Source organism: Blastomyces dermatitidis (genome assembly GCF_000003525.1).
Source record: "Blastomyces dermatitidis ER-3 genomic scaffold supercont1.5, whole genome shotgun sequence".
Classification (NCBI taxonomy): domain Eukaryota; kingdom Fungi; phylum Ascomycota; class Eurotiomycetes; order Onygenales; family Ajellomycetaceae; genus Blastomyces; species Blastomyces dermatitidis.
The window spans coordinates 1524214-1545066 of NW_025544778.1; the positions used below are offsets into that span (position 1 = coordinate 1524214).

Below are 20853 nucleotides of genomic sequence, written 5' to 3' on the forward strand. Positions count from 1 at the left end.
ATCAAAGACTTCACATTCAGAGCCTAGATTTCAGAAATCTGAGATAAAATTAATATTATCTTCAGTATAAGCAATGCCTGCACTCAATCTATTCAAGTTCTCATTTTTTGAGCCATCTGAATAAATCAGAATAGAGTCTTTTATATTGATTGTAGAAATTCTCTTCAAATACTGTTCATATTCTTTCTCTTTTAATAGTTCACTTATTTATAAGTCTATAAGAGATTCAAGCTTTTTTCTCCAGGGAGATAACTTCTCATGATCAACTTTTTCAACATTTAAAGAAGAAAATTGATTTTTAATCAGAGAGCATAGTCTGTACAGTTGAGAAGGCATTTTCTTTGAAGAATTATTTTCATTCCAATCAAGAAATCTATTTCAATCCAGTTCATTTCCAGAGTTAATTGATGGAAATGAAGAAGAGACTCTTTCTCTGATTATATGATTTGAGCTCATCTTTACAACTCTCAGAGCATAGTTCATACAGGCCTTTTCAAATCTAATAGTAGAAGGAGGAATTGAAGCTTCAATTTCCATTGCTTTAATAGAAGATGATTTAAATGCTCTCAGAATTCTTCTCAAGGCTCTGTTTTGCAGACTTTGAAAGAGTTCAGTGAAATTTCCTTGATTATTTCATCAAACTTGAACTTCATAATCAGCTACTGATGTAATACAGGCTATATATAACTGTCTTATAGCCTGGAAGAATAGACCTCTCTCTGTATTTGATAGTCTGATTATGTTATTCAATAGTCTTTCTGCCTTGACAGTTCTTTGTTGAATGTGATATTTAAAATTCAACTTGGAGTTTAACCATACTCCTAATCATTTGACATTTACACTGGGTTTAATCTCTCTATTTAAAAGAGTTAGAGATAGTTCTTTCTCATTGAATCTAGGAAAGAAATGAATTAACTCAGTTTTATTCATATCAAATTGAATTTGATTGATATCTGCTCTAACAAAGATTTCCTTTGCAGCTTCTTCAATTACTTTCAAATTCTCTTTGATAGTTTTTGAGCTGTAGACTAGACCAATATCATCCACATAACTCGGAGATCGCACTATTCTCATATTTCTATTTTTGAATAGATATGCAGTGTATATTGCAAATAAAATGAGTGAGATTGAAGACCTCTGTGATACTTCTATTTTTATCTCAGTCTTGTCTTGTTTCATTTCATCAAAGAAGAGTTGTATAATTCTTTTAGACATAAAACAGTTAACTCATTTTATTAGAGAAAGTGGCAGTTTTAATATCTTCAATGTCTGAATTAACTTTGACATCTGACTTATATAATTCATATCAATAATAAGTCTGTCATAGAGCTATTCTCTTCTGAAGCAATTTCACACTGCTTAAAGCATATAGAGGTTCATTTTCACATTCTTTGAGATCTTATTCACAAAAACAAGATATCTATCTGATATGTTTCATCTGCTGAGAACATGACAGATGAGCTTACTAAACCACTTGAAACATTGAAATATACACATTGGAAAGAGAATATAAAGAAGATAGAGAGATAGAGAGATAAAAAATGATGTATATCATGACTGGTTTTTCATTACTTCACATTTTCCAGTCATTTTTTGTACCTGTACTTGATTTGAAGACGAATTTTGTATATAGCATCATGTATAGTTACTCTGGTGAGTGGGTAGACTGGCCGCTGAGACCATGAATTTCACATTTGATTCCATTTGATCTGATCCCATACATTTCTTGGCATGAATCCCGCTGGGACTGGCTATCAAAAAAACAGGTAAAGTGACTATATATCAGATCTTAAAATGAAACCATGACTTGAAAAAAATGAGAAAGTGATCTCATTTGATCTCATTTAGTCTCATTCTTAGTATAAAGTTACTATTTTTAGACATTTTAAGGTTTTTTTTAGACTATTTTTAATTTTTTAAAAAGTAACACTTTTTGATAACACTCAAATGAGATTTAAAGTCATTTAAAGCAATAAAAATAATTTAAATTGAGAAGTGGAAATCATGGTTTCATTTGGAAAATGTGACAAGAGTAGACAGTAAGTCTCACTGAGACAGTATGGGACTACTATCTAATGTTAAAACCGTGTAATGGGATCAGTCGAATTGGTAATGAGACTATCAAAAAATCTGGTCCTGGTCCCAGACACGGTCACACGGTCAGTCTATGAGTGGGGATGTCAGGTCACGTGATCTGGCTTACTAATCCTTCCACCATATAACTTCCCACAAAGCTAGCAACCTTTCAATCACACAAGCTTTACACCTCCCACAAAATAAATATGAGATGTCGGAAGCAAAACTCTTCTTCTCCTCTCCCCACTTCCCCCACTCACACTCTGGACCTCAACTTCCCACATGGACCTACTCAGGAAAACACAGGAATTAAAACAAAATGAAAAATGAAAATATGAAAAAATGAAAAATGAAAAAAAGAAAAATTCATGAAGAGATAACAAATAAAATAAAGCGTGTGGTATATGTATAACAGGAGGCAGATACAAATGAGAAAAACCGCGCACATGGCGTTTGTACAGAAATGATTGGTCTGCGCCTGGCAAATTCCACCATTTCCCTCGGCTTCCAACTCCATCCAAACGCTCCAATCCTAAGCTCGTAAGATCAAAAAGAAAAACATAAGAGAGAAAAAAAAAAAAAAAAAAAAGGGAACAAAGCAAGGAAGTTTAAACACATTCATCCCGCCTTAACATGGCCGCTTTCCCTCCTCTTTACCTAGCAAGCTGTCCATTGCCCCGTAATCAAAGCTCACCATCCCTCACGCTGTTCAACTCAAACCACAGCAAAAAACAAAACAAACATGTGTAAAGTGGTGTCGTAAGGCGGACGTCGGAGGTATGAACATATACGAGGAGTTTGTTGTTAACGGTACCACCCGGTCAAAGCATAAACATAAAAATCAAAGGTAAATAAACCCGAGAACGCCTTCCCAAACCATGTTCGCTAAATCGACAATTGAGGAATTATAGTAAGGGAAAAAGTATATGAAAAGGGAAACAAGAAGAAACAAAAAAGAGCCTGTCCGATAAAAGGACGGTGTCGTTATGAGGAGGGAGATTGAACGAGGAGGGAGAAACAAAAACAATTGGGGGGAGAAGGTTAGCGCGACTAAAGCTGGACGAGTCGTATGTAATTAATGACTCTCGTGCTAGCGGCGGCCGCCGTCATTTCCTACAGCTGCATCGTAGCTAGGGATCGGAGGGCTTCTTGAGCCGCGTGGAGGAGGTGGATGTTGCTCGCCGTACTCACTGTGGGGCGGACTCTGTCGCGGGCTGGAGTATTCTGGAGGTGGAATAGCCGATGCCCTATCGGTGGGTTGCATCGTTGTTCCATCGTCCTGATCATCTGTTACGTTTGGCGCTCCACTGGACCCTTCGCCAACGTCTGCTGCGGCCGATACATGGGGAAGTTGGGCAAGAGAAATGTCCGTCGGAGATCGAACGGGACCGGGACTGGTGGGGTATGGCATCCTGATCGTGCCGCTGCGTGTCCGTGAATGGCCCGACTCATGCTGCCGCCATTGTGTGGACTGGTGGCCCTCGCGGCCCGTTTCCAGCAGAATACTACCTTGTTCACTCCCATAGGGAGGTGGGGGTGCTAGACTACCCGTCATTGGTGCGAGCCCCCATTTTTTGACGTTGGCCTCAATAAAAACAAATCCCATCTGTCCAAAGTTGACATGGACGGTGCAGGGTCCATTTGCTCCAACAGTAGGGAAGAAGTTCTGAGATTTTAGTCCTTGGGCGGCGTCGTCAAGCTTCTTCCCGTTGCGAGTGAAGAATATCGTTCCCGTGCGGGGCCGATAACCCACACCAATTACATCACCTTGGACATATTCGGGGCCGTAAGGAGCAGGATTGAAGGGTTGGTTATAGCGACGGTGTCCGGTGGATAAGTAGGCTACGGATGTTTTGTGGAAGCCTAGCAGACGAGATATGTTAGTCCGAATAATTGGCGTCACAACAGACGAAAATATAAACAAGTTCCATACCTGGTAATCGGAATAATGGGTATGGTTTTGTTGTCATGCCAATGCTTATAAGGCTGGTTTCGGGTTTATCATAGATCTTAGCTTCCCAATAATAAACTTCGTTTTGCTTGGGGACTGGTAAGTTGCTCTGGACGCTGCATTCTGAATCGAAAAATTCAATTTCAGTCCGAGCTTCCACAAAGCAATTAGCGATCTCTAGCTCCGGCTCAAATTCCCACGCAGAAACGCCTTTTTCTTGAATAGCTAAGAACTGTGAAAGGGAGATATCGGTTTGCATCGTCTCCGGTGGGTTTGCGTGAATGAAGGCTGTTTATTGTTTTCAAGCACATATTAGCCAATGAGAAGACCATGTGATGAAAGGATGAAGTGACATCTCCTCAAAGAAGTAGAGCCATACCTTTAGCCCTTAGGTATTCTGCCTGCTGAAGCTCATCCATCGTCTCCAGTGCCTCCGCCTCCTCCCTTGCAAACGCCTGCTCGTCGTCATATTCACCGGGTCTCCCGATCCGGTCGAGTATAATGCGACCCCGTTGGGTATATCTGAAAAAGAAGAAGATAGCAAGCACAATGATTGCAACACCCGCGGAACCAAAGGCAGAGAGAATCCCGATCAGGATGCCCTTGCCGGTAGAACCGATATTCCCGCCGAACCCATCCATGACATCTCCGTTCTGCTGCGGGAGCAGAGCGATACGGCGGTTTACAAAAGACTGAGCTAGCGTCGTGGCAGGCTGCCGTATATTTAGAGACGGCTCAGCAGACGGTTTGTGGACAGGTAGCGGAGACGGGGTGTTGGTGGGGAGGACGGACGTAGTGAGCGTTGACAGCGACAAGGTAACGCTCTCACGACTTGGCATCATTCATTGAGGAGCACTGAGGGGGCGGTCTAGTTGATAGGATATAGAGAAGAAAACAAGCACAACAGCCTCGAAATCTATAGAGAGGCCACGAATCAACTGGCTAGACAGCAGCAAAATCACGATGAGGAAGGTAGGTGAAAGCTGGAGAAAGGTGATGCTGAGTTGCAAGATTGGGGTTGAATGAAGATGCCCTGGATGCTTGACTTGAGACATGGCAAGCGACGTGCATTTCTCTCTGCTGCGGCGTGCTGGGGCAATTCTGGCAATTCTTGGGCCGGCGATTGCTCGGTGGCGGGGACGGAGTAGGCGCTGACTAAGTGGCGCTGACATCATTTCCTATATAGGCGCTGCTTAAAATAACAATCCCTTGATTCCAGGCCTGGAGTGGGTTGAGCTCCAAAGTTACTACTTGTCTGGGTGCTAGATGTTTCTTTTCATTGTCGAGTGGGTTCTAGATGCAATTGTCCTGAAGCAACTAACTTAACTAATTTACTAATTTATTAGTTAATTGTTATGTTAACAGCCATGCCCTGTACAGAGGAGCACTGTATCCAAATTCTACTTTGGCGTTAGTTTGCCCAACTTGATCGCCTCTGTATTCGGGGAGCTTGGGTCCTACGGCGTCAAATAAAGGAATTGGCGAAAACTCCTACGTGTAAAGTGTTTGAGCTTGCATTCTCTACTTGGAGAATCTGCCCTTGAACGTGTTTCAGGCGCATTGCTCAAACAAACCCCCAGATTCGTAACACAAATAGACTGTGCGCCTCTTTTTGTTTAACTATTACATATAGTTTACAGATTACTCCTCTTAAGATCTGGAGACCATGTGCAAAAATCTGCTGTGTTCATCTAATTATTTTCTTACTTCATTATTGTGAAGGAATAGGGCTATATTCTTTTTTTGGAATGTAGGTTAGTTTAGATGTCTGTCCTTGTTTCAGTTGCCGCTGGCTCAAGAAAATTCCCCACGAATCATTTATGAAATCTGGCATGCGTTTATCTCTCGAAATTCCGATTTTAAAGACTGTTGAGATATTCATTAGCCTGTCCTTGCTATAAGATTCTTACCGCCTGGTGAACAACTGGCGCCTCAGATCAACCACTTACTTTGCGAGGCGATTCATTGTTGTGAGAGGTTCTATAATTTCAACACATACAGCGGAAGGCGGGATATTGTTGGAAGTAAAGCGTCCTCAAAAAAAAAAACATATGTCACTGTATAGCTCTTCTGAGACACATATATTAGTGACCGCTTCATTTGCTCTAAGATGTCTTAAGATCTGTGGAGATACGATAAAGCCCTAGCAAAGCTGCAGTTTTGCTTGCACAATATATACCTTACTGTTGATTATTATGAAAACCTTTTTAGAATGAGTATTGATAGAGCAATTCATGTTGTTCAGACGTGCAAAGTCTTCTTTCTTGACATGCCTGGGAATCGCTGTATTGGTTCTCCGTAGTAGGGGCTATATGTAGTGCGGGGCGCTAGTCCGTACTAGGAAGCCTAGGGCTCCTGCTATCTTCTGAGCTTATTTTGACTTCTGCTCCGTCTCTTCCAAACCACACCCCCTATAACCACCGCAACGTCATATTATTAAATCCTAGGGAGAAAAGATGATCTCCGCCATAGAACCCAAAAATCTACTCCGGCCCCATAGCCAGCCCGTTGTTACGACCAGCACGTTACAGCCTGATGACGAATGCAACATCGAGCTCAGGATTGAAGACACAACCGTTGACAAGTATCCTGGTAAGTAACCGCGGGGTCATGTAACTTTAATGCATGTCGAATTGCATGTGGCATAGCGGGTGCATAACAGTGAAGCATATTGCTGCATATTTTGCTAATAAATAGACCGGATAATTTACAGCAAAACAACATGCACGAAGGGTTGCTGCTGAAATCCACAGGGACAGGGGGCTTGTTTATCTAATGGGCCAGAAATCTACATTATACGAAGACTCCGACCAGGAAAGGACGTTTCGACAACGGCGCTACTTTTTTTATATGTCGGGTGTAGATGAGCCAGATTGCGATCTCACTTATGATATAAACGCCGATAAATTGACTTTATATGTCCCCGACTTTGATTTGAAACGGACCATCTGGATGGGACCGACCCTTGGGCGAGAAGAAGCGTTACAAAGGTAAGCGGGAAAGTAATTTTCATTTCGAACATGGACCAGTATCATCGTGTTTATGTAAACAGAAATGGACTTACTCTCCGTATTATAGATTTGATATCGACGAGGTTAAATACCAATCCTCTCTGGATGAAGATGTTAAGCAATGGGCTCAGAACCAGGGCCGTGGCTCCACACTGTACCTTCTTCACGAATCACAAAAGCCTGCAGAGAAGGTTCCCAATGTCTTCATCGATAGCAAAACGCTCAAACATGCTATGGACACATCTCGAGCTATAAAAGATGAGCATGAGATTGGGCTCATCCGGCGTGCTAATGAAGTATCTGCGGCTGCTCATATAGATGTTCTCCGCGGAATAAGGAAAATGAGCAATGAGCGTGACATAGAGGCTAGTTTTTTGAATACGAGCGTTTCGCTAGGAGCGCATAAGCAGGCGTACCACATAATTGCCGCGTCTGGCTCGAATGCGGCTACGCTTCATTACTCGAAGAATAACGAACCCCTCAAGGGCCGCCAGTTTGTCTGTCTCGATGCTGGCGCTGAGTGGAACTGTTACGCAAGCGATGTGACGCGTACCTTCCCAATGACTAGTCAATGGCCAAGCGCTGAAGCCAAACATATATACAAATTGGTTGAGCATATGCAAGAAAGCTGCATCGTACGCGTCAAAGAGGGGGTCAGATATCTAGACCTTCACATCCTAGCGCACCGCAGTCTTATTCGAGGATTCCTTACCCTTGGTATATTTAAGGGCGGCACGCTTGAAGAGATCCAGAATTCTGGTGCATCCAACCTCTTTTTCCCCCATGGTCTTGGACATCATATTGGTCTTGAAGTGCACGATGTTTCGCCGGAATCCATAATGGCACAAGATAACGGTGATTATTCCGACAATGTGTTGATTTCACCTAACAACCTATCGCCGTGCACCACATCATCGCCGACTTTAAAATCCGGAATGGTAGTTACAATCGAGCCGGGGATCTACTTTTCTCAGATCGCTCTGGACAACGCGAAACCGGAACAACTCAAGTATGTCGATTTGGAGCTCGTCAAAACTTATATGCCGGTCGGAGGTGTGCGGATTGAAGACGACATTTTGGTGACAAAGACAGGTTATGAAAATTTGACGACGGCTCCAAAAGGAGATGGCATGTTAGAGATTATTCGACAGGGAGATGGCTCATGCAACATATAGCCTGACCGACATGATATGTTCCTTCAAATGTGCTTCGGTATTTAGTTTGAAGGAACCAATTGTTTTCCATAGCTTTGCTACAAATCAAACTGGTATAACACACGATTTTGACTTGACCATGAGACGCAGAGGTAGCGACGCTACCCCTGGATTACCCCTTATGCAGTCCTCCCCCCCCAATTTCCCCTCTTTTTTTTTCGAGTATGACGCCTTCCGGGAGCCGGGTTGCCGCTTCAGACTCCAGAGCTCAAACTCCTAAAAATGCCAAGCTACAGAATGCCAAGATACAGTCACATGAACACGCGCCACGCTGACCAATGACATCATCAATTTATCCTGTAGGCAAAATTGTGAACTTCCAGGTTTCATTTTCTGCCCAAAGTGGATATTCTAACTGATAGTTTAAAGCAAATTCCGCTATCAGGCCATGGTTCTTCTTCAAATTCCGACGGCGGACTCTGACAATGAAGACTATTTGGCATCTTGGAGAATAGGTCCACGGATAAAAAGCCGCTCTACCTAGGTAGTTTTGTTGGCATCACGCGATTTGTAACGTACCATGGGTGATTCAACGATTTGTGACTCATGCTTCGACAGCTGGGCATCTTGACATGCTTGTTTGCCCAAGCCCCCATAATTTTGACGTTTCCCAGTTTCTAATTCGTCCGAAAAAATTTATTTTCTATTTTTTTCTCTGCCCCTGTTCCTGATTCGTGGAGCTAAATATTTTTTTCTTTGGACATTCCCTTGCCCTAACTTCTTTAGGCACCCGTGCTCTGGCGAGTGACTCACTTGATAGGTTGGATGAGTCGAGATAAGATCCCTGGAGCTTCCTCTCCCTCTTCTATTTAAGCCTGGAGAAGTCTTGTTCTACATACGTCTACCTGCCATGATTGTTCCTTTCGCCAGTTCAGGCGTCTCTGGCGTTTTCTTTAACGACTGATATAATCTTCTCTCTCAACCTGAATCCATTGGATACACTTTGCCTCACTCCTATAATGGGCCAGAAACATAATAGACGACGTACAAGACCCCGCTCCCGCAATCGTTCAAATGCTCCTCTGAACCAAAATCCTCCACCCATCGTGGCCCTTGCCCATCAGTTACCTTGCGATCCTAGACGTTCACATACCCCTATATTTAGCCCATCCCCATATCCAGTACTGTCTTCTCAGCAACCACTGCTAGCCCAACAATGGCAGAATCAGTACGCTGCATGGCAGAACCGCGACTGTCGACAGATGCAGGAGGCCGCAAGGATGGAGGCTGATCAATTCCGTTTGTTTGGAGGCGAACCAGGAGATGATGTAGCCTTGTGTTATCGCATGCTAGAATACTTTGGTGGCCTCGATTATATTGATTCGTGAGCTTTAATGCTCACCTCTCTTCCTATCTGCACCCGTTCCACTCCGTTCCCTCCGGCAACGAACGATAAATTGTGAACAACCGGAGGCACTTTCTTATCTTTTTGCGTGGAGGAGAGTCTTATAGTACTCTATGATGGCTACAAACCCGCCCAAGGCCGGTGAATATTAAACAGACATGTTATCACTTGCCAACCTGGATATTCTAGCCGAGAAATCCACACGGAGAGCGTTTGGCTCGCAATCGCCAACCCTGCCCCACAACCCGGACACCATTCCTGATGTCCATCTTAATCAACACCAGAGCGTGGCATATTCGAAGCCAAGACTCGTAGCAATGACGGTATTCACCTCCCGCAGTAACCTCCCCTTGTCCATCGATTTTGGCAGTAGCCTTCGAGGACCGAGTGTGGATTCACGTTACTAGGTGGTACCCGATTGGTCAACAGCGGCTCGACCATTGATCTCTTGGTGGATTTTCGCATATACGAATCCTACGGAAACAAAGCTTCAAGGGCTAGTTCCAAACGACACTCGACGACCTTTCCCGCTGCTTAGCCGTAAAGGCAGGTGGTGCTCGCATCTAGACCGTCGCTAATCTCTATGGTATGGATAGTTGACATGGTTGAGCTCTCTGCTTAGTTGATTCTGGATTTAAAAAAACCGACACAGAAAGCAAGGGGAGAGCAGCGGATGTGCGTCATCGGGATTTCTGTGGAAGTGGGGAGTGGATGCGAAAATTGAAACGGAGGGGTGGATAGGGAAATGGCTGTTCTTCGTGAGAGCTTCCGATGAATATTGCTTTTATTCCCTGTTTTGGGGTGCTTGCTTGTGGCACTCGACGATTTGGCATTTGATGATGGCGTGCCTTTTTAATAGGATTTTTATATTTTATGTATAGCACACATTTTGGCGAAGGAGTTTCGGGGTTGTCCCGTGCTTGTAATTGTGCCTCATATGTTATCTGATCTGAATGAATGAATGTGACTTGCATCCACTGCGCTTCCGTTCCTCGAACCAATGTAGAGCTTTTACCAAACTAGCACCCCTATTATGTAGTCGAAAAAAAGCTCAACGGGTTGACAACGATAAAGTTGTGAAAGGAAATCTGGAAGCATGGTACTAGTCCCAAAGTAGACTAGTCGCCTGCCCGACTAAGCCTAGTTCGGCCGTCTGCCGTGAGGTTGGAAAGGACAGGTCTTCGGGATCGATCGAAAGTCTGCAGTGGACACATCGCAAGCACCTCATCCCCGACAACGGGCTTTCTGACACCTCTCTTTATAGTTTCTGTCCTTAATACATTTCCCTTCACCCCGCCCGGATACACCATGCGCATACTTCTCATCTCGTTTGTCCTCTGAGTCTTTGGCTGTTGGAGATACATTTTGATTTTTGATTTTTTTTCCCCTCTGCAGCACCGAGCTGGTCCCCCTTCACTACCCTTAACCCCGGTTGAAGAACTGCGGGACCCCATTCGCCTTAGTTTCACTTTACTACTGAGTCGCGAAAATGTCTTCGACGGAATATAACTACGATGAGCAGGTGAGTTACCATTTCCCGCGACACCGGGGGAGCTTGAACACGGCTAGATATGTCCCGGGTCTCATGGGTGGCAGCTGCGGATATGCTAACTTATTCACGCCCAGGGCCAATTCTTCCCCTTCTTCATCCTCACCTTGGCTTCACTCGTCACCCTTCCGCTCACATACACTCTCCTCAAGCCCAGCAATGGTGAGTTTCGAACAATATGTTCCGCTTCCGGTGCTGAAAACCGTCGTATCTGGTACTGGAAGGGATAGCTGACCTGCAGTCATGTAATTTATATATAGACCTGGAAAATACTGCTCCTCGGATAAAGTCCGACTTCCGTCCTCAGCATGGCGACATTATTCAGAAGCAAAAGCAGAAGCTTTTGCGGAAGGAGCGCCGGCTGAAGCGCATATTTACCGTGATAGGGGGATATGCTCTAATGGCGTGGATGGTCTATTTGATTATCGTCACTGCCAGGAGTACCCCAAAGATATGGGACCCTTATGAAATTCTGGGCATTTCGAGAGTAAGTTTGACCAACAAAAAATACCAGCTTGGGAAATTTTCTACCGTTTTTTTTTTTTTTTTTTTTTTTTTTTTTTTTTTTTGGTCGACCTTCAAATCTAACCGCTTTTATTTTCTTCTTTTCCTTGTAGAGCGCTAGCGAAAAAGCTATTTCCAGGCACTTTAAACGACTTTCCCGCCAGTTTCATCCAGACAAAATTAGACCGGATCCTGCCAAAAACCAAACTATCGAAAGCTTGAACAATCATTTCGTTGAGTTGACTAAGGCCTACAAGGCCCTGACTGACGAGGAAATCCGCAACAATTATATCCAATACGGACATCCAGATGGCAAGCAAAGCTTTAGCATTGGTATCGCCCTGCCCAAATTTATCGTTACGGAAGGAAATGGTAAATACGTCCTTTTGGTATATGGCCTGTTACTCGGCGTGCTCCTGCCCTACATTGTTGGTAAATGGTGGTATGGCACGCAGCGATATACGAAAGAAAAAGTCCTGGTTGCAAGCGCTGGCAATATTTTCCGAGAATACAAGGATGACCTAGTTGGCGGAGGAATAATCAACGCTCTTAGTTCCGGCGAAGAGTATAAGCAGATGCTTAGGGACGAAAAGGCGGAATCTGGACTTGCTAAAGTTGAAAAGAAAATTCTTTCTGATGAAGATTCAGCGGCGCCTGGGACAACTCTATCGGCCAAAGATCGAAAGGTGTTAGCCGATCTGGAAAGTGCCAGCAGAAGGAAAGCCCTGGCATTGCTTTGGGCATACTTGGGTAGAGTTGAGCTTGATGATCCCGTTCTGAACGAAGGTAGGTTTTGCCTCTTGTGATAGTTCTTTTTAATATGGAACGATTTTAATCTGTTTTGTTGTAGAGAAATTCGGCGTCGCCCCTACTGCTTTTACCCTCAACGACTCATTTTCATCTATTGCCCTTGCGTTCGGTAGCCTGCAACCAATCCTTGGATCATTTCACATGGCACAACATCTCATCCAAGCCATTCGGCCCGGTGGATCACCTCTTCTGCAATTGCCTTATTTTACCCCCCAGATCGTTCGGTCAATCGAAGGCGAGCATTCGAGGAGCCGCATGTCTATTTCGCAGTACATGGCACTTTCTGAGCAGCGCCGACGAAAGCTGTCAGTTGGTAAAGGCTTGCTATCAGAACAACAATACGCCAGCGCCGTGTCTGTTGCTCAGCAAATACCCGTCCTGGACGTTTCGAAATCATTTTTCAAAGTTGTCGGCGAAAGAGTGGTGACCCCTAGCAGTCTTGTTCAGCTCATCGTTAAGGCACGGTTTATTCCACCAGGTTCCACGAATATCCCAGAGGTCAACGAGCGTGACCTTGAGGACATTGACCCGGACGAGGATGACGTAGGCGCCAACAAGTCCTCGGCGATAAATGAAAATGGGAAAGAAGACTCAGAAAACCACATCCAACCGCCGCTTGCCCATGCTCCGTACTTTGCTCGCGATCACTCTCCAAGATGGTACATTTTCCTCGCGGATTCTATGCAAGGCAGAATGGCTGTCCCTCCGTTCACATTTACCACATTTGACAAACCCATTTTCGACAAGGATGGAAAGCCCACCTTCAATGTACAGACCTTGAAAATGCAATTCCAAGCTCCCCCCCAAGTTGGCAAATTCCTCTTTTCTCTCTACGTTGTCTGTGACAGCTATATCGGCTTCGACACTGTTAGTGAAATCACCCTTGAGGTTGAGGATCTTGCCAAGGCTGCCGCCCTAGAGGAGGAAGACGATATTTCTGAGCCTGACGAAGGTATGTCTCATGTTCATGTCCCCCTTTTCTCCAAAATGTAATATATGTATGATTATTGAGCTAACTCTGCGTCTCACCCACTTAGACTCCATTGCCGGCCAAATGCAAGCTCTGAAGACGGGCACTGCCCCTCCGAAGAGGAAGATAGCCAAGAAGCAAGCGGGCGACTCGAGTGAAGATGATGAAAGCAACACTGACGGCGATGCTGATGATACGAGCGAAACAGATACGGAAACAGACACGGACGGGGAATAAAAGGATTTTTAATTCAAACTGTGTGGATTTTACCTTTTTTCGTCCTACTTTTTACTATTTATTCACCATTATTATTGTCAAAATCGAAGTCAAGCATACTTGCTATCCTAGAGTTTTTTATATTTTCTTCTATTTTCACTCTTCACTTTATTCTTCGTCTCTCGGCTTTCTTTATTTCAACTTGAGATGCGCATGTTGTTTTTCCCGTTCACTCGCCATACAGAAGTGGATAAACAGGGGGTGGGCCAAGCATTGGCGCTAATTTAACTGAGCAACTCAACGTGATACCCAACTGCGAGCTCTTGCGTGGATTGCGATTGAGCTTTGTTACGGTAACAGCACCATATGATATGTTACGTGTTAACTACTCCATAACCACATGAGATTCCCTCGAAATTTATCTTCTGAAGCACACCTTTTGCATCGCGCAGCCCAAGCTAAACGGCTGGGCCCCGATATATCTCTCCTGTGGCTATAAAGTTTGCCAGCAATGAATGAAAAGAAAAGGCTTCAAAACTTCAAAGGTTGTTTAGGCGTTCGTTTAATGCGTCGTCCCGATGCCAGCCGCCATATTTTTCTAACACTATCTTCCTGATCGTCACTATCACCGAACATCCCCAGATGGCACACCTATTCATACCCACCTACCTCCCTGCGTCTGTAAGATCTGCGTGAGCCCTGAATGGTTAACCGCCTACATCGTACAGATGTATGGACAACTTGCTCGACCTAACTATCCACCAGGTAAACTAATATTGCCGGCTAATTACATGTATGCACATTTATGTGGCAAACGCCCTCGTAGCGTGGGAAACACGTTCCCGTTTCTAGGATAGTTCCTTGCAACCAGTGATATGTGGACTAAAGTGGCAAACATGTTCCCATTCACATATGAAGACTTCTATTGATTATCTAGCTATGAGGTGAGAGGCGGGGACCAGCTGTATCTCGTATTCAAGGAAGAGAAGCATGGCATTGAGGGTGCGTGCAGGGGTCTGAGAAATTTAGCACAATCTCGTGCATGTCACATTACGTCTAGTAACACATCACATTTCTCTATTTCAAACTTGGGATAGCGGAAATCGTCCAAAGGGGACTGAGATGGAGAAGAACTGCATTAGAAGCACAAGAAATCATGGACGCAGAAACCAAAAAGGAAGGCAAGTAGGTGCTTGGGAAACATGTATTTTGATTACGGCTAGTGGCGGATGCGACTATCTAACCTGTTCTAGAAAGGATGCACAGAGAGAGTATCAAAACAAGATGTGAGAAACGAACAGAGTAGCTGACCTATACTTGTCATGAACTTCTATCCTATTCCTTATCTCCCTTATCTCCATTTTCTTCAGCTTCTGGGATTTTGTAAGTTAATTTCGACATGCGAATATGTATGTACTGTATTTCTAAGTGTAGGGACTTCCCAATAAGGAGGAAAAAAGCTCCGTCAATGAAGAGGGCAGTTAATATTACTAATTAAGAGGTAAAGGAGTTATTAAAACGGTCAATATATATGTATAGATAGAGAGCGGAAGAGAGAGGGAGAGCGACATGGGGGCAGTGAACAGGTGGTATTAGGGGTTAAGATGTTTGCTAACAATTCCAAGGACCGGGCTGATGAAGGAAAAGCAGTGATTCGAGGAGAAAATGGTGGTCAGATCCTTTCCCAATTTGAACGTCCTTTGGGCTATGGACTACCTAGCTTCTTTAGCTAAATGCGCAAGGACATGGGCATGTTTCGGTCCATCCAGCGCAGGTTTGGTTTGGCCCTCTGAGTCGTCCGTTAAGACAGGGACTTTCGCGGCCATATCTTGCCTGCCAGCACAACCGTCAAGCCACTTCGCCTCGCTTTGACCTCAACAGGACTAGGGCCTTAATCTTGCCACCCGGCAGATACTGGATTGGGCATGAAGGGCTGAGGGCTGACAGAGATTGCACTTGTGGGGCTGGACGGAGAGACTGACGTGTCTTTGGCCATAAACTGCCTTGCGGGATTGTGATTGTCCTTACCAAGTTTGGCAAGGGCAAGAAACATCAGGCGGCTCAGGCTAACGTGGGCTCGATTGGCGGGTTCGTTTGTCACTGACAACGCTTGTAACCACCTGAGGACACATGTCGACTCTTTGATCAAATTTTCGGTTTCGTTGGGCAAATGGGACACATCCATTGACAATTCCATTACCAGAACCGTACCAGCTTGAACTATGTAATGCAGTACACACCACCACGGAGTGGCGAGGTACAGTTTGGCTGGTTGGATGTCTTGAGGAAGGAGGTCGATTATATTCCGGGCTGCAGACAAACAACTGATAGCGGCATCTTCGTCCATTCTTTTCGAAGTTGCGGACTGGGACGGGATTGCGTCACGTAATTGTTGAGCCTCACAAAAACATGGGCGGTTGATGAGAATGCACGCTCCATAGAAGCGGAGGTTCAGATACATGCGTTGATCCAGGGGTGGAAGTCCTTTAGAAGCTGGCGAAAGGTCCAGAATTCTGTGGGGAAGATCGTCCCTCCATTGGGCGAGCTTCTTGTCTAAATCTAAAACTAAGTTCTGCACGCCAGCCCAAGTTCGGTTTACTGTGCTAGGGCTATACAGCTCTTCCAAAGCCTCGGCGATAATTAAATCAAGGCGAAGACACCGGACGAAGATGGTCCATGGCGGAATAGCGGAGCTGGTCACTGGGGTAGTGTTAGAAGGTGGATACATTGCTGCCATTGCTGCTCGCGAGGCATTGTATGCAAGGGGCCCTGTGGATGGAAAATCCATTGGTCGGGGTAAACGGGCACTAGTAAAACGATCCTGAAGTGATGAAGGCCGCCCCGTGAGGACGCAGAGAAAACGTTCCATTGAGCTGATGGAATGCCAAACTCTTAATTCGAATTCTCGTTCACCCTCCGAAAGTTCAGTACTCGTGTTGACCAAATGAAGAGCCCGTGTCTGCGCAAAACGCACCGCCAGGCCGATTACATTCCAAGCTCTGATTAAACCTTGTTAGTTAACTGTCACCACGGACTAGGTGCGTATCATGTTACCTGTTAATGTGATGGCTCGTAAGATAATACAATCCACTGATTGCGGCCAACTGCAGCTCTTCCATAGATGGAATATCCCCAAGATGAGTCGAACTCCGGCCTAATGCACCAGAACGGAATGCGTACATAACATGATCATTTTCAACGACGCTGCACGGAACTTGTATACGAAGCGCGTGAAGTGCACCAATGGCGAAAACGACATGCAAGATATTGCGCCAGACATGACTGGGATAGATGGCTGTTTGGTAATAAATTTCATAATGTACTCTGAACTCCTCCTCTGAAAGTATTGGGAACATTGGGTGGACAGTTAGGAAATATGAATTAAGAAATATGTCAGCCATTTCTTTTTGAAGGGGTTCAGACTGGTTGTCGATTTTTTTGAACATTTTTGGCGGGCTGTTTCCAGTTTTCCTGACTACTAGAAATTTCTCTAAGTACTCATCATCGAGAAAGTAAGTGCATTCTTTAAGTACGCATTTGTAAAGTTCATCGAAACTTGCGAAGATGCGCTCTCCGTTCAAAATATCTTCCGCTAAAAATCCATAAAATTAGAAAGAAGTCAGAAACTCAGCCGGGAGAGAAACTTAACACGTTGGCCCGAAATATTTCAATAGTTTTGTCGCCAGTTCTTCAATCCATCTCGTGACAGAAGATTTTCCAAGGAATCCTGTGGTTATCACAAAACCCGCAGAGTCTGGTTGGATGCGATCTTGGAATCGTGGAGAACCAGCACCGGCGGACGCTGCATATTCATCTTCATCTCCTGAGCCTGTAGCTTCGATTGGAGTCGAATTATCATCTTCCGCAAGATTTCGACACTGCGATTGGTTAGCGAGTCCCCCGCGATACGCTACAACCCGGAACAAATGATCAATCGACTGGTATCCCTCATGGAGAAAATCTCTCTGATTTACCTCTAGTAGTGTGGTCCGGACTGTTAATTGCATTTCAGGCTTCAGGTGTGGAAGGATGTCATAGAGGAGCTTCTCATACACAGTCACCTTCGCAGCATTGCTTTTGGTGTATCTACCACACACTGGCTTAGTTTAGGAAAAGAAATCAAGGAAAGCATAAGAACGAGGAAAATTATTGGAATTGGAAAGACGGAAGTTGTGGTCCAAATTGTATAAGCTTTTGTGAAGCGTCGCACAAAATTCAAAGAGGCTTGGATTCCCAGCGGCATCAGGACTGACCGTTTCATTTTTTCCCGTTTGCCATCCAAATAAGCGCAGGCTATCTCTTGGTCTCTGCAACGTGAACAGACGGGTCGAAGACCATCGCATTTTGATTTCCGTTTGCGACATGGATCACAAGCATGGCTCACTCTGTGCCTTTCGCTAGCAGGTGATGGCTGATTCTGACCTGGCCGCCGAAGCCTAGGTATTGCAATCTTTGAATCAGCTCGGGTAGGAGAAGAAGAGGACATGGTGCGGTTCGCCGTTTCAGTTGGTTCAATGAAAGTATTTGGAAAATTTGAATAATTGGGCAAGTTGAGGATGTTTAGGGGATAATTCTGCGGTTGACCTTGCGCTCGGAGGATTTTATGTGCTGACTGATCCATTATGTATTGGGGTAGGATATAATCAAAAGTAACCAGCGGTTCTGGCGGTACTGTTCCCTGTAAATTAGAATGACGGGACTAAGTGTAAGTTCTCACACAATGAGAGTAATAAGTAATATCCTCATTGATAAATGAATGGTCGGGAGAGAGGTGTAAGTTACTATGAGGTAGTAGTAGTTCTAGCTCCTTTAAGACCATGTACCCATACTCGGACCCCTTTCTATATTCACACTTGTTACATTAGCAAACCCGTCAAAGCCTGGACGAGTGGGGACGAGTTGGCATCCATATGACATGGAGAACTGCATGCCAGGGATTCCAAGCGATCGTAAGGCCGCCTTGCGTTGAGCTTGGATGGTCAAGAAAAGATTTGGTAGGGCAAACTAATATTTAACGCATTCAAAGTAGCGTATGCAGATGGTAACCCGCTAGGGATCGCTTGCTTACCCAATAGGGAAACAATTCTCTCCTGCGTTGAAGTCCTTCGGCGAGGCGAGCAAATCCAGGGTTCGATCCAAGCCCATACAATTGGGAGTCCAGACACACCGTCGTTCACGAAAGGGCTAGAAGGTCTTCCGGGACAGAGCAGAACTAAAAATAAAATGCGACTTTAGCTGTCACATCACCGCGCGTGCAGATGACAACGGATACATCTGCTACGAGTGCACTGACCCCTTTGCTATTATCGACCTCGACGTGATGCTGATATATTGACCCAATCAAACACACATATATGTTATCCTGACCTTAGATTTTCTAATGCATTGGCCTATTGAATGAAATTGTGTAAAGGAATGCATACTTGGCATAGGCTGACGTACCCTTGAACCGATGGAGCTGAGCAAGCAGTAAAGGAGCTAACGCTAACCAGTTCAAACCAGATGCTTGCTTCTGAGCCGAAGGTAGACTATCCCAATACCGAAAGTGTGTGCAGGATTCTGGTTAACACGAGATGTACCATCACCATACCTTTAATGAGAGTAAAATAAAACTTCAGGCATGGCTGCATCAGGTGGAAGGCCCACAAACCCAAAATCGACATGTGTCATACCGTACGTCATTTTAACCGACCTTTATGTAAAAGAGGGCTTGACTATGAAAGCATCAAGGCGCTCAGTGTAGCCGATATTCTGAAAACGAGGGACTTAACATTAACGTAGAGGTGCTCGTCCAGCATTAGAACAATGCTAGCATCAGGCAGAAAAATGGCTTTGACTCGATATAATAAAACCCTAAATATCGGAGAGTGTATTTAGATATATGCAGCAGCACGAAATGTGATACATGTTAGCACTGTCAATTTAGGTATAAAGAAAACAAAAATTTCTACTCACAAAATCTCTCCTAGAAAATGTCGCAATGTCCGGATACTCTATCTATGACGCAGCTCCTCGGGATACTAGAAAAATAGAAACTCGCCCTTGGCATTGTATAGAATTAAATGACACGAACACCATAGAAAAAGCATTGACGATTCAGCCAGTGCTATCAAAAAAATGACGACATGGGACGTTCACACAACTGGAGAACTTTGAATGACCCGACACCCTGGCTAAAATTCGTCTCTAAGTGTCGGTAGCCGTAGTGGATGTTGCCCAGATAGCCAAATGGGTTTTGCTTGGGATGAGCCCCGTGCATTGAACAGCGTCTACTCACCTAAGTTAGAAGATCCTGGCCTTCATCCGATAATTGAAGGCTTCGGCGGAGCTGGAGACATTTCGGCTACCAAAATATTTTCAGGAATTTAAAATATCAGAATTCTGTCAGCTTTCATCAGCGAGCTGCAATGGAGGGGCTTTCTTTACCAGCTTCTTCAGTAATACCTTTGAAAGTAACCATTGATTGACTTTTCGAGGAGGGTAGTGAAATATCAGAAAGTCTTGGGTGACAAGAATCCAAAAAAAAAAAAAAAAACATGGTCAAGGATTTGTTGTGAATAAGGGTTCGCCTTTATTATTTGATTGAACCGCACACTGATCCTTGAAGTTATGAAGTAAATCAAATCCCGAATTAATGGGTCGCACGAAGAATGCCAGAGAGAGGTCACCTCATTCCAGCCTGGTTTTGTCAGGGCAGCTGCTGAAGTGTATTCAAGCAAAATTAGCATGGAAGTAGTCGTGTTGGCTAGTAATAATATTATCACACCATTGGCTGAGGGTGTGGATTATTGGTGAGGGAACGGAGCCTGTCCAGAGGCGCAATACTTGAAAAAATCGATCCGCGCTGTGTCGGATTTGAAGGTTCTGCATCTCCTTGACATCTGTAAAGTAAGTGTACCATACAATGTACACGCATGCACAATACTTTCATATGCTGCCAAACAGGAATGCAGAGTGAAAGTGCTGTTGTTTCCCTTGTATGGTCTTCCTTCCAAGGCTAGGTAGTACCGCGATCGCACGCGATCATATTCCTTAAAGAAACGTATTTCGAGCGGCATCATTGGTGCAGTCGGGGAATCAGCAAGCCCTTGAATGGCATTAGCTATTATATAGAAAGTGCCAGCAGCTTATGAGACTTCAATTAGCCAGGGGTAGTAGTTATGTAGTGAGGTGGTTATGGATGCGGTGGACCAAGACTGCTCGGGAA

At 44.5% G+C, this 20853-nt stretch overlaps 6 protein-coding genes across 6 annotated transcripts; 4 read left to right on the forward strand and 2 right to left on the reverse strand.

Moving 5' to 3' along the window:
• Window positions 1–2392: 2392 nt before the first annotated feature.
• On the reverse strand, window positions 2393–5270 carry BDCG_04965 (protein SSH4). The gene is made up of 3 exons (XM_045420614.1): window positions 4407–5270; window positions 4010–4315; window positions 2393–3939 (listed from the first exon to the last, which is right to left on the reverse strand). Exons 1-3 carry the CDS (start codon window positions 4867–4869, stop codon window positions 3167–3169), a joined length of 1542 nt encoding a protein of 513 aa, XP_045276688.1. The 5' UTR covers window positions 4870–5270; the 3' UTR covers window positions 2393–3166.
• A 1213-nt stretch (window positions 5271–6483) lies between these two features.
• On the forward strand, window positions 6484–8213 carry BDCG_04966 (xaa-Pro dipeptidase; the record flags this gene model as incomplete). Its single annotated transcript, XM_045420615.1, has 3 exons — window positions 6484–6619; window positions 6741–7017; window positions 7106–8213. The coding sequence occupies 3 exons, from the start codon at window positions 6484–6486 to the stop codon at window positions 8211–8213; spliced, it is 1521 nt and encodes a 506-aa protein (XP_045276689.1).
• A 998-nt stretch (window positions 8214–9211) lies between these two features.
• BDCG_17043 (uncharacterized protein) lies at window positions 9212–9580 on the forward strand (the record flags this gene model as incomplete). The annotated part of the gene is made up of 1 exon (XM_045426209.1): window positions 9212–9580. One exon carries the CDS (start codon window positions 9212–9214, stop codon window positions 9578–9580), a length of 369 nt encoding a protein of 122 aa, XP_045281070.1.
• A 175-nt stretch (window positions 9581–9755) lies between these two features.
• On the forward strand, window positions 9756–10004 carry BDCG_17044 (uncharacterized protein; the record flags this gene model as incomplete). The annotated part of the gene is made up of 1 exon (XM_045426210.1): window positions 9756–10004. The coding sequence occupies one exon, from the start codon at window positions 9756–9758 to the stop codon at window positions 10002–10004; it is 249 nt and encodes an 82-aa protein (XP_045281071.1).
• A 551-nt stretch (window positions 10005–10555) lies between these two features.
• BDCG_04968 (translocation protein SEC63) lies at window positions 10556–17301 on the forward strand. Its single transcript, XM_045420616.1, has 8 exons — window positions 10556–11119; window positions 11224–11308; window positions 11407–11633; window positions 11764–12436; window positions 12501–13412; window positions 13498–16684; window positions 16757–17158; window positions 17263–17301. Exons 1-6 carry the CDS (start codon window positions 11087–11089, stop codon window positions 13665–13667), a joined length of 2100 nt encoding a protein of 699 aa, XP_045276690.1. The 5' UTR covers window positions 10556–11086; the 3' UTR covers window positions 13668–16684; window positions 16757–17158; window positions 17263–17301.
• Window positions 14843–20772, reverse strand: BDCG_04969 (C6 transcription factor). Its single transcript, XM_045420617.1, has 8 exons — window positions 20091–20772; window positions 19924–20027; window positions 18940–19819; window positions 17900–18858; window positions 17621–17732; window positions 17296–17524; window positions 16701–17238; window positions 14843–16645 (listed from the first exon to the last, which is right to left on the reverse strand). The coding sequence occupies exons 4-8, from the start codon at window positions 18265–18267 to the stop codon at window positions 15538–15540; spliced, it is 2355 nt and encodes a 784-aa protein (XP_045276691.1). The 5' UTR covers window positions 18268–18858; window positions 18940–19819; window positions 19924–20027; window positions 20091–20772; the 3' UTR covers window positions 14843–15537.
• Between the last annotated feature and the right edge of the window lie 81 nt (window positions 20773–20853).